Here is a 13656-nt window from a genome sequence, read left to right as displayed (position 1 = left end):
CTGCTGGGACCTGCATGTACAAAATGGCAGCTTTGATATGGAGGGGAATTGGTGTGATAAAATGAAAAAGCTGGCTGGATCCAACCCACTGCATTTTGTATTTTGATACAAATGTAAAACCTCTAGTGCACACACATCATCACTAGCTTAAAGACAATACAAACATAAACCCTAAAGCTGACTTTCCATCTCCATTACGTTTCTGTATATAAGCATACAGATCAGAGACTACACCATCAATATTTTAATTCTCTGTTTTATGCATTGCTGCCATTCAATACCACCCGCACAAGATTTCATTATCCATCTTCTTATTTCTTGAAGTTTATAGCTGCTTTGGTCTGCTTTCAATGATCACAAATGATTTCAGAGAAGATGTGTCAGCATCCTCCTAATTATTGCCGCTGGATGTGCCAGGCATGAGAGAAATCTTTGTGAGTTGTGCGGTGAACTCAGAGGTGTAAGAGTGAGCAAATTGTAAAGAGGAGTAGAAGAGTTCCTGTGCAGGTGGTAAAGAATAGCATGAACGCACAGGACACCTACAAAGAGGATTAAAATATTGATAGTGTGGACTTTTTTGCTTCACTTTGTAATTATTTTCATTCATGTTTGCTCCCACTGGAGCCATGAAGTAGATTTGGGGGTTCCCAAAAACAACTCCTTGGATATTTTCAATTCAGTGCACTTCTGTTTAGCGTTCTATTTTGACTTGTTCTAGTTTAGGAGACTTGTGGCATGGAGTACATCTATTAGGCATTTGGGGCGTGATATTTATTTAGGAGAAGCAACCATTGGATTATGTCATTGTGCTTTTACTATATGCAGGACGTTAGAGGAAGGTAAAAAGTTCCAGAAAAAAACCTTATATACAGCTTGAAAGCAGCAGGAAAACACTGTGAAAGTTCTAGCAACGTATCATCCATTTAATTCACTCTTGCCACTGGTGCCAGGTTCTCACAATGATGTAATTCTAGAATCTGAATTTTATCCCTTTCTCAGAGTCAATGTGTGGGTAGTCGAAATCAGTCTTTATTATGCAACTTTCTCCTCAGATGGCCTTCCTTCGTTCTTTCTTTCAAAATCACCCTCAGAATTTTATTTAGAATAATAATAGTATGCTCCGCCCTCTCTGAAGCAGAGAACTACCAAACCCAAACAGGTTGCTCCCTGTTTCCCCTTTACAACATAAACAGGGATGACAATATCCCACTGATTTTCCTGTCTCTGAAATGCTTACTGTGTCTCATTTGCCACGAAGCAGTCTACATCTCATCTCATCTCATCTCATCTCATCTCATTCATTCATTCATTCATTCATTCATTCATTCATTCATTCATTCATTCATTTAATCCCTGCCTTTCACCCCAATGGGAAACAAAGCGGCTTACATCATTCTCTTCCACAACAACCCTGTGAGGTTGGTTAGGCTAAGAGTGTATAACTGCCCCAAGGACATCCAGCAAACTTCCATGTCAGAGCTACTCAGTATGGTTGCCAACTCCAGGCTGAGAAATTCATGGAAATTTGGAAGTGGAGCCTAGGGAGATCAGGGCTTGGAGAGGAGAGGGACCTCAGTGGGTTATAATGTCATTCAGTCCACCCTCCAAATAGCCATTTCCTCAGGGGCAACTGATCTATGGTACCTGGAGATCAATTGTAATTCTGGGAAATCTCCAGCCCCCCCCTTGAAGTTGGCAGCCCTAGGTTACTGTGCCCTTAAGCGCTGCATGACAAGCAGGAATTCTGCAGGTGGTACATGCATCAACTGTTGAATTGCTGCCTACCATGCAACAGTTAAAAGCATGGGATCCTTCCAGGAGAAAAAAAGTAGCTTGAGATAAAATAGAAAGAAGCTCAGAGAGGGAGAGGGAGGGGCAGAGGGAAAGAGAAAGACTTAAAGGAAAAGCCAAGACTGAATTACAGAGAAGCTGAAAAGGATCGCATGTAGCCAATGGTGTAGCCAGTTGCTCATTTACCACATGAAGTATAAATCATTAGTCTCTGGGGGCAAACGTCTTCCCAGCTAGCTCTCAAACCGAATCTGAACATCAGAAAGCAACGGGGGTAGGGCATGGCACACAGAGGCCAGCTTAAAGTTCAGTGAAGAGCAGCTTCCTCTTCAGAAATGTAAAGCTTGTGCCAATATGCATTTAACCTACTACCACCAGCGAGGAAGGGGCTGGCATTCTGAGAATAGCACCGCTTCTTCTGACAACGCTGTGCTTCTATCTCTGCAGAAACAGGAAAAATAGTCCCCCTAGTGTACTGTTGCTGTAAGAAGCAAGAGTTCATCTGTTTTGATTCACCGAGGAGTACACAGGCTGGTTCTATAAGAAGTTATGAGTTAGCATTTCAGTAGTGGCTCCAAGAGACTTCAGGGGAACGAGGCAATCGCTCAATCAGTTTGCCTAAAGAAGGGCTTCTTTCCTTTTGAAAGGTGTTAAGAAAGAGCAAAGAGGAACCAAATATACACTGTACCTAGTTTCAGCTAATCTGACAAAGAGAGCTTTAACTCTCCGAAGGAAAATCTAGTTGGTCTTTAAGGTGTTCCAGGAACCCAAATTGTTCCTAAAATTCTTAGTTTTTAAAGAAATTACATGCCTTCCCCCATCTGAGCCACCTTTTTTTAATTACAAAGATCTGTTGGATAAAATCAAGTATGTTTTCATAATGTAGGCCGGAAAGTTACAATTTTTATTCTGCCTTGTCTTATGGGATAGGTTACAAAATACATGAAATATGTAAATATGTAAAAGGATGTGGACAAAATCGAGAGGGTGCAGAGGAGAGCGACAAGAATGATCAGGGGTCTGGAGACTGAGGGCCAAGCTACACATGACGAATGACACTTGAACGGCAAGTGGATTGAGTGGAGGGCAAGTGAACAGGGAGAAACACACTTGCTGTTCAAGTGTCATTCGTCACTTGTAGCTTGGCCCTGAGCCCTACGAGGAAAGGCTGAGGGCCTTGGGAATGTTTAGTTTGGAGAAAAGGAGGTTGAGGGGGGACATGATTACTCTCTTTAAATATTTGAAAGGCTGTCATTTGGAGAAGGGCAAAGAGCTGTTCCAGTTGGCAGCAGAGGGTAGGATGCGAAGCAATGGGCTAAAACTACATGCACAAAGGTACCGACTGGATATTAGGAAAAACTTTTTCATGGTCAGAGTAGTTCAAAAGTGGAATCAGCTGCCTAGGGAGGTGGTGAGCTCCCCCTCACTGGCAGTTTTCAAGAAGAGGCTGGATGAATACTTGTCAGAGATGCTTTAGGCTGATTCTGCACTAGGCAGGGGGTTGGACTAGATGGTCTGTATGGCCCCTTCCAACTCTATGATTCTATGATTCTAAATAACACCCTGGATCCTGCCAAAAATCTCTAATGATGGAAAGATTTCTGTCAGCTGAGTACAACTTCTCTTCTCCTCATGTCCTGCTGCAAACCTCACCCCACCCCACCCCATACTAACCCTGAGGGGCCGGACCCTCAGAAAATAACATGAGGGAGAAGTCAGAGGTCTATCATAGAAGTAGGGAACTGACAAAAAACCACTCTCCCTCTCCCTCCCCCACATCGCCCACATGAAATGGTTGGTGGGATTGAACCCAGAATCTAAACCTGTGAAATGTCAAGATGGGCAGCCATGTTAGTCTGTCTGTAGCAGTAGAAAAGAGCAAGAGTCTAGTAGCATCTATAAGACTAACAAAATTTGTGGTAGGGAATGAGCTTTTGTGAGTCACAGCTCATGAAAATGTCAAGATTAAAAGTGAAATGTCAAGATTTTTTTAAAAAACCCAACTTTTAACAAACAATACAGCTAAAACCTTCTCATTACCATATCAATGGAAATTAATCTTTATCACATATCTAGTATAGTGGGGCTTTAGAACCAGTTTGAATAAAATCTTCAGGCTGGCTGAGGAAGTGAGGAAAGATGCCCACATATGCCTGCTTCATATATGACAGCTGTCATGGGGACAGGCACCAAGAATCACCTCCTTGTGTCAATATACGTGGAAAGTCACCTAAATTGTAGACAAGAGGAGCATATGTAAAACCATAATGTTGGTCTTCCCTATTGATAGGACGAACAGCTTTTCAAACTGGCAGGCACCCTGTGGAGTGGCCCTGGGGAAACATTTCTCTGTGTACCCCACAATGTTGCAGCATCATAACCTAAAGAAGTTGTCCATCAAATATTTAGGAAAATGTGATTAATAAGAAATGCTATTAGCAGAGAGGGTGGAAAAAGGTCAGCCCTTTCCTTTAGCTGGTTTTGTCCAGTCTTCCGTTCCCTTGATTTTCCACTTATCTGTGTCCTTCCTTCCCACTTCTCTCTTCCTCCTGCTCAAGGACAGTCTTAACTTTTGTCCTCTTAACTCTCCCATTCCTTTCCCCCATCTCTGCCCAGTGACATTGTCCCAGCTTCCCTTCCTTCCTCCATCCCTCTTTTCCAAGGCTGCTTACCTTCTCCACCCCTCCTTTGTCCTCAGAGGTCACTGCTTCTTTCCCCTTTTGTTTCGGTCCTTCTTGGTGTAATTAAAATAAATGGCTATGTTCCGACACCCATTCCCATGGGAATTCTTTAAAACATGGATACGGGGAATGTATAGGTCTACTAGGTTTTGATGTCACAACAACGAGACTGAAATGTGCATATTTAACCAGCTTTATTGTGATTTCCTCCACTTGAAGGGAATATTTGGGGGCTTTCTCTCAGGTAAAAAGTTTTAGGTTCTCCAGGCACAAACCCACAAAATTTCCACGCAGCTTCATAATGATTCCTCCTTTACAAAGACCAGATGGAGTGGCTTAGAGCTTGCAGCTGGATTTACATGGAACTATGAAATGAATTCCTCTCACACCACAGCCTATACTGTAGGGAGTTGTCCACCTTTCATCCTCACAGGAAAACCATTTCTCATCACTCTCACAGTTCACACTACATATTTTGTCTACACAAACTCTCCCAACTGTTACGGACAAATATAAAGGGAACGAACCCTTTGTTATTTTAGATACAGTCAGTAGGGTTGCCAGCTCCAAGTTGGGAAATTCCTGGAGATCTGGGGGATGAAACCTGGAGAAACCTGGAGAAAGTGGGGTCTGTGGAGGAAAAGGACCTTGGCGTGGCATAATTCCATAGAGTCCACCCCCAAAATAGCCATTTTCTCCAGGTGAACTGATCTCTGTGGCCTGGAGACCAGGGCTGTCGTCACATGGGCCCTTATTTCGTCAGTTTTGCACTAGAAATCGTTTCTTTTGTTATCGTTATTAGAACGGATTCTCCCATCTTTTGACGACTGCTTGCGCTTCCAGTCAGTCACATTAAAAGGGAAAAGCGCAATTCGACAGTCAATCAAAGTGCCTCCAGAAACAGGGCCCTAAAAATCCCGCCCCGTTTTTAAAAATTTTTTCCCACATATTTGCGTTATATCACTCTTCTATTATAATGTTGTGCTGGGCCAACCCAAAAGCCAACCATGATAGGTAGCAGAGGTTTCCCACCCATGGCAAAATAGTGTTTTTTCAAAAAAAATTATTTTGAGGCTTAATTGTGGGTCGCGCTGGGGCTTGTGGGAGTGTAGGGCAGGAGAATCAGTGTTAGGTGAGCCAGATGATCAGGGAGAGTGAGCGTTTTGGTGTTGCAAAGCATTCATAGTCGATCCAGGGCATTCACATGGAAGTGGATAAAGACGACATAAAGAGTCACAAAGCGTGAATTGGGGAGAATGGCAAAATCGCAAGAGAGCTGGAATAAGGTGAGAATTCAGCGGGAGATGGCGCTAGTTTGGTGCTAAATTTATGGCTGTGGGATGACGGCCCAGTTGTAATTCCGGGAGATCTCCAGCCACTACCTGGAGGCTGGCAACCCTAAAAGTCAGCCACAATGCCCTGTGGTCAAAGAAATTGCTGCTGAGCCTATTCACACAGTGCTCATCTTGTGTAATAAGACTGAGGGCCAAGCTACACATGACGAATGACACTTGAACAGCAAGTGTATTTCTCCCTGTTCACTTGCCCTCCACTAAATCCACTTGTCGTTCAAGTGTCATTCGTCATGTGTAGCTTGGCCCTCAGGGAAGAATGCTTTGCTCCCCCACATTTGTTCACTTTCCCATCCTTGTATAGGAAATATGTGCTGTCACACAGGAAGCCTGCATTCTGCTCCTGATTTCACGACATGCAGAGGTTAATAGAATATCTATAACAGCCGATTCACACATTGTGCAGTGTACAAGCTCAGCCTGGATTTCCAAGTTTTCCTCAATTCTCATATGTGGCATATCTGAATTGGATCGGAGCCATGACGAGCAAGGAAAAGGGGCTTTGGCCTTCCTCCCATAGGTGCCGCTTTACAACCCGAAATGGTTCTGGGATGATGCCATTTGGCTTGTTGAGGTAAATCTTGTATTCCCCAGACCAAATGCCAGTGCTGTGACAGTTTCAGATTACCTTGTAAGGAATGGTCCATCCAAATCGGGCACCCCACATATGAAATGTCCAGATCAAAAAAAGGATATCCATCAAAGGCTTTTCACTGATTTTTCTGCATTGGGCACTTTTGTATTGGAACAACAACAACAATCTTGTGTTAGTTCACTTATATCGCAATCCTAAATTGAGTTACTCCAGTTTAAGCCCATTGATTTTTATGCTCTTAGACTGGAATAATTCTGTTTAGGATTTCACTTTTAGTCTACTGCCTGATACATTAAACTAATGTATATACTTCATTAGCTGAACAGCCGTATTGCCAGATTGTTGTATTCACCTTAATGAACTTCAAATACTACTACTGGTTATACTAATATCCAGGGCTTTTTTTCTGGGAAAAGAGGTGGTGGAACTCAGTGGTGGAACTCAGGACCACACAATGACATCACTTTGGGTCAGCTGGAACGGGGGGGGGAGTTTTTTAAAGTTTAAATGGCCCTTGGCAAAAATGGTCACATGACCGGTGGCCCCGCCCCCTGATCTCCAGACAGAGGGGAGTTTAGATTGCCCTTTGCGCCGCTCCAGCAGTTTGGAAGGCAATCTAAACTCCCTCTGTCTGGAGATCAGGGGGCAGGGCCACCGGCCATGTGACCATTTTCAAGAGGTGCCGGAACTCCGTTCCACTGCATTCCTGCTGAAAAAAAGCCCTGCTAATATCACCTGTCAGTAATCGCAGGCAATATTCATCAGTAACCAGTACTCTGAAATGTTGCTCATTGTGGTGCTTAGTGTTTGAAGACAGAATGTGTAGTATTTTTGACAAGAAAAATAGTCTTAGATATTTGTGGCAAGCATAACTTGGAAGGAAGATGGAATATGAAACAAAATGCCTACATTAAGGGAGGTGGGTGGGGTGGAAATGGTAATGTTTGCCATCATAAGTAACAACAGTTTATGTCAGTTCAGTGGAGCAGTGAATGAACCAAAACTCCACAAACCTTCAAAATGGAAAGCATGCTGCAAGCAGGATTTACATAGTTTGAATATTTTATACTTGGAGTGCTCATCACGGTACTACAGACAGGAAATGTTTGTCACTGGTAGACGTAATGCAATGCACATGTTAAACTTTAGTTAACTATCACTATTTGAAAGCTCTCTACCCCTTGCTAATCCCTAATTTCAGTAGTTTTATTTTAAAAATAGGCTTTTCATCACCTTTGCATACTCATAAAAAACTTAACAAAATAAAATCTGGACATCAAATTATAGTGTACTGCAAACCACAGAGGAAAGATGCAGAAAAAAACACGGGGAGCCACAGAAAGCAAAGGGTTACCTCTGGGCCATGCCATGCGTAAATAAAACCATGGCCCTTTATCAGGAAAGTTTAGGTTTTTTTAAAAGAATAAAGCTCAAACTTGTTAGGTTTATTAAATCTTGAGGCTGCAGATTACAGCAAGTGTTTTGTCTTGGGTGACTAGCTGTTTGTCTCACTTTATTTATTTGGTATTGGGTATTTGTCAATGTCATTTCATATCTGCAGAAAATTCATATGTTTATAGAGAAGTATATGTATGTGTGAGAGAGAGTGCTGAAGGTCACATGACTGTTTCATCCTATTTGGTGGAGCAGCTTGACTCCCCCCCCTCGCTTTTGGTGATGGTTGGGAGTGCAGAAGTTGATTGACAGATGCATGCCAGAAACCCCTGTCCTCTTTTTCAAAGACTACATATGATGGATTGCGATCTTTCAGCTCAGCAGGACACGGGGACCATGCATGCTGTAATTGGTCAGGTATGGAGTCAGCCATTTCTCAAGCCCCCTTTTATTTCTCCCCCCACAAAAGTCTAACCATATGATTCACATAATTCATATTTACAGTACCATCTTTCTGTCAGTAGCTTCAGCAACCAGCAAGTGTGCAGCTGAAGGGGGCGGGGGGAGACATCAAAGGGCCACATTAATCTGTACAGGGGAATAACTGGTTAAGGAAATGTCATTCTATTTATTTTTAAAGCTCGGTTTAGAATGTAAACCTATGCTAAATCTTCCTTGCGTTGATTCCTTTTTTTTTAATGTTTTGAACTCAAATACATGGGAGTAGAACAAGTGAAGTGTGGAAAAGTGCTTGCAATGTTGACATGGGGAGTTGTGGTTTGTGTTTGCTGCATTCTTTGTAGACCGGCTGTATCCTTCTGATGTATAACATGTGATTTCCCCCCTTTTCTTTTTTTCCCTCCCTTCCTCCTAACCCAGATAATGTGTGATTGAGCTTTGGTACATGTAGGAGCTCTGGCTGCTACTGCTGCAGAGGGACAGTTTGCAAATTAAACCCACTGCCACAGCCTGAAAGGTCCAGGTGGTCTGCTCGTGTTTCCTAATGCAATCCGGCACAACAGCTCTAATAAACAGCTCTGTTTAGTTCTCCCTTCGCTGTATCCAGGGAGGTGAAAGTAGTCTGTGGCTGCTGTGATGAAATGCCAGAAGGACATCTCTCAGAGGCCTCACAAGCTGCTTTTTAGAGCTTTCCCGTGTTGCCGTCTTTGTCTTCCAAATGGGTCAGCGTGAGTCCTTCTCTTGATGTTTCCTTTGGTTTTGTTCTTTTCTGAGAAGTCTGCGTAGTCTCTGTGCATCGGGTTTGATACACAGCGTTGTGCTTGGCGTTGCCTTACCAAATGATAAAGAAGAATAATTGTGTGTGTGTTTTCCCCATTTGGCTCACAATTGTAACCTAAAGTGGAGAAAGAAATCTGTAGCAGGGGGAAGGGGATGGATAATAGTAGTAAAGGGGAGATGAGCGGGGTGGGAAGGGGGTTGTTTCTTGCATTTGCCAACAAAAATGTAGACACTTTACATCTTGTCATTACCTGCTGACCTGTATGAGAGTGGAAGGTAGAAACATTTATGAATTCTTAAAAGTTTAGCAGTGTTTCAATGGTACTCAGCAATATGCTGCTAAAGTGATGCTACTGTATTTGTGCTTCCTAAATAGGAGTATAAAGGTGAAAGAAAACAGGCATCTTTGGGTTTTCTTAAAAACTTAAGTTACAGTGAAATGCAGAACTCTCCTGGAGCACATGGATTATTAATATATGCATACTCGCTATGCATTTTAGATAGGAAATGTAGTATCATCATACCGCAACCTTGCATAGTGGTAAATATTTTTTAAAGATCATAGGTTTTATCAAAATTGTCCCCAATCATGTTTATGACCATTTTCTTTTCGGTTAACAGACTTCTAGTTAATACATGGTGCACCTTTGAAGGGAGCATGAAAAATAGACGAACATTTTAAAGATTTTCATGTATGTTTTTATGGACATGATCAGTACAGAGTATTTTGGGGTATTAAAACAGCCTCACCATTGTTGTTTACACATACACATGTTTTATTAAGAAGTTTAAAATGAAAGATTCAAACAAACACAGGTGTTCTTTGTGAGTTTTTCTTTTAGCAGAGCTTTGTTACTTAACATATGACAAACTTTAAAGTAGCTATTTTACCTGCAGTCATTTTGAATGACAGCATCTTTGCTCTGCACTGCTAGGATGAGAGACTTAAAATGTTGCAACATTTTTGTTTTAATGAAAAGTTAGTGGGACGACTCTTGAAAAATAGCTATGCTTGGTTTGGGTATTAAAACCAAACCATTTAAAGGAAACAATATGATACTTTGCGGGAAGGGCAAAATATGTTTGAAATGTGAAACAATAATTCCAGTTATCATTTGTCATACTACTTAGTATGAGATAAACCTGTTCAAACCATTTTTCCTTAATTTGCGTCCATATATGTGAACAAAATAGGTGTGCTATTCCAACATGCACAGGAGTAGATTGATGCAAGAGTGTCTATGTAACACTGAACAATTAGCCACCTTAGTCTTTCTAAAAATACCTCCATGCTAATGAAAGATAAATGGGTAGATATAGTTAATATCTGTGATTTGATTTCAGTCCCTTGATTTTGTTCTCCAGCAGGTTTTATGCGAAAAATGTTGCTGCTATTTAAAGGAGTAAAAGTAATAAAAAGCCACCCGATTTTAGTCAAACAAATGAAACATGTTGATTTCTCCAGGAGTTACAGTTACTCAGCTAAAGTCAGGAGCAGATGAATGTTAAACAACACGCTCCATGTTCTATGAGATATATCTCAAAATCAAATAGGCACCTGTTTAACTGATGAAAGTTATCCATCCTCTTTTTTTCAAAATGCCTCTCGAACATCTCCATGGCAGAAAATAAGTTCATTATAAAGATTTGCACTTCTGGCTCGGGCTGCTATGACCGAGAAACTCTTTATATTCTGTATTATTATTAAAACTGTGTAACACTTATCGATATTTTGGGGCATGGGAAAAAAAAAAGGTTACTGCTACTTGCTACTTTAAAACAGCCATTTGAATCCCTGTCCCATTACAAGGAGAGATCAAGTCAAAGGAGGACTGCCAAAATTGAGGGTGAAAATGACTGTCCAGATAGAGATAAGAAACATTAAATGCTTATTTGCAACTTCCATGCAAATTTGAGCTTGAAACAAGAATGCTACAAGTGGAAGGTCGCTTTTGAAAGGGCCATCAGCCCAGATGGCTTAATCCTTCATTTAAAAGCCTTTCCCAATATTTTCACCTCGGTATGTATTTCAGCTGTTTCCAAACCCTATTTTCCAAAGTGGATCTGGCTGTTAAGCGGCTCTGGCATGCAGAGAGGGTGACAAGGCAAACCTCTCTCTGTCTCTATCTAACAGAAGAACAAACGGGGTGTGGGGGGGTGTGGGTGGGGGTGGACAATTGCTCGAGTCACTTCCCTCTGGATTTTTCCTCCCTTCTCCACCCCAAGCAAGCAATTAAACAGCTAAGTCCTCATAAGAGCAACTTCAAGATTTAGACCCTCCCGGGGACTAAGATTGATAACCGGAGTGTTTTGGAATCAAACCCTGTTCCTCAACAGATACACCAACCTTGCTCACATCCTCTTTTCTCCAATACCTGTTATCAATTTGGTGTTTCTTCATCTTAAAAAAAAAATCCTTTGTCACAGATGGAACTTATTTCCTCCCTGAGCCTTCCTTTATCTTGCCCTTGCTCACCATGTCCCCTAATTATTTTAATCATGATGTTATTGCTTGACTTTTGTTCTTGGTTGGAACTTCTTCCCCTCCCCCCTCTATCTTTCCCCCAAGACCTGAGTTTGTGAGTGACAGGTTAGTTCATCAGTATTACAGCCCTCCTGTTTTTGTCTCATCTCATGCAGACAGGTCACTGTGTCCAATCACCCTTCTGGCTTTTTAGTCCCTAGGGAAACCAACGGCAGTCTGCCATCTTGATCCTCCGGCCTCAGGGCCCAAGTTGAGCTGTACATTTCTAGGTTTTCTGGCTTTTCACAAGCACAATAGAACAGAAGAGATCAAAGGAGCTGATAAAAGTAAAGGTTGTCATGAATCAGGTAAAAAAGATCCTCCTTTCAATAAGTCACAGCTTGTAAATATTCTCTTGGTGGAATTATTTACATGCCATCAGTCAAAAGGAGGCAATAATGTTTTAGGCAAACAATTAGGAGCATCCTATTGGTTTATATCTGTTCTTATTTCAGTCTCTGCAATGTATGCTTTTAAAAACAATAGTTTTGAGTTTTATTCAGAAGATGAATTTGTGCAGTTGATAATTGATGAGGTGTTCTTTGCTTTTAAAATTTCTAATTAAGCTCGTAGCAGAGTGGTGCTATAGTTTATGGTTGATATTGCTGAATAGTGTCCTTTGCTGCTGTACAACAGATGGTTGTGAAAAAATTAGTACTTTCTGTTGCTTAATAGTAACAAAAATCCACTTTAGTTTTTAAAATTCATAACTTGGTACATTGCCTACATATACATGTTGGTCTAGGCTGTTAATAAAATATCGTAGGCCCTGATACAGGAAAGGGATCCCCAAGTCAACCCTTTTAGCATTATAGCACTAAAGTGCTAGGAGATACAGCACCTGGTTGACTTTTCCCAGATATGTGGCTCTTAAAGGAACAGATACCTCCTTATCACCTGAGCTCACTGACTCAAATGCAAGAAAATATTTTGCTCGCAAATGTGTATCTTTATCTGAACCTGATTTCATATTGTGATGGAAAATACTTTAAAGCCTATGTCAATTATTCTCATAATAGAGCTGTGCGGTAGGTTGTTATTATGATCTATTTTGCAAGTGGAGAAGGAAACCTTGTGATGGATGAAGGATGATGGAAACTCCTAGATCTCAGTTTCAGACAGGCAGCCGTGTTGGCTTGTACTAGAAGAGCAAGATTTGGGTTCAGTAGTACCTGAAAGACCCACTAGATTTCCAGGGTGTCTGCTTTTGAGAGTCAGAAGAACTCCCTCTGCTACCCTGATGAAGGGAGCTCTGATTCTTTAAAGCTCATCCCCTGGAAATCTACTAGATCTCTAAGGTGCTACTGGATCTGAGTCTTACTCTCCTAAATCTCAGTCTCCTGGTCTATATTCAGGATTTCAGATCCACAGACTATCCATTTGCAGCATAAAATCCTGCACTCTCTGCTTCATAGATAATTTGTCTTGCCAAGCTAAACACTTGAAAGGTACAATTGAAACTGAAATGGAAAGGTATAACAAACTGCTGATTCTTATGTTTGGTCAAGCAGACACTTTCTGTGTGTCATGGAGTATATATTTTTGTTTCCGTGACTAATATGTAATGGCTATACATGCATACATTGGTACATACAGTGCATGAATGCTGCTATCCTTCCACCCTTACAGGAATCTGGTATAATTATGTAGGGATGTACCTGAACACAACCATTGTCAAGTTGTATACACAGGAGTAGGTATCCACACACTTCTATACCCCAATATGTATAGGTGGTTCCTGCTTGACTAACCATATAAACTGATCTTATGTTTTCAAGGTTCTGCCCTCTGTCTACTTACTAACCTACATGCAAAGCTTTCAAAGTGTGATATGAGCCTTCAAGCACTTGCCAGTGGAGATATGAGATTCTCCAGGATGACTCCAGAGGGGTGGATGTGTTTTGTTTGTTTTGACAAAATAAAACAGAGGTCCAGTGGCACCTTCAAAACAGCCAACATTTATTCCGGCATGTGCTTTTGTGAGACAGAGCTCAATAAATGATTTTTATATAGAAAATTTATTTAAAAAGAAAAGATATAACAGTAAAGTGCATAAAACTTATACAAGCACTACATTTG

General features: G+C 41.3%; 1 protein-coding gene across 1 annotated transcript in view; it reads left to right on the top strand.

Moving 5' to 3' along the window:
* The first annotated feature begins 8126 nt into the window (after positions 1 to 8126).
* POU6F2 (POU class 6 homeobox 2) overlaps positions 8127 to 13656 on the top strand; it is a 485869-nt gene continuing 480339 nt past the window's right edge. The window contains exon 1 of the mRNA XM_054991628.1: positions 8127 to 8231. Within this exon, the coding sequence (XP_054847603.1) occupies positions 8127 to 8231 (105 nt within the window). The remainder of the gene's footprint in view (positions 8232 to 13656) is intronic.

Source organism: Eublepharis macularius, chromosome 11 (assembly GCF_028583425.1).
Source record: "Eublepharis macularius isolate TG4126 chromosome 11, MPM_Emac_v1.0, whole genome shotgun sequence".
Taxonomy (NCBI): Eukaryota; Metazoa; Chordata; class Lepidosauria; order Squamata; family Eublepharidae; genus Eublepharis; species Eublepharis macularius.
This window is presented reverse-complemented; position numbering and strand designations above follow the sequence as displayed.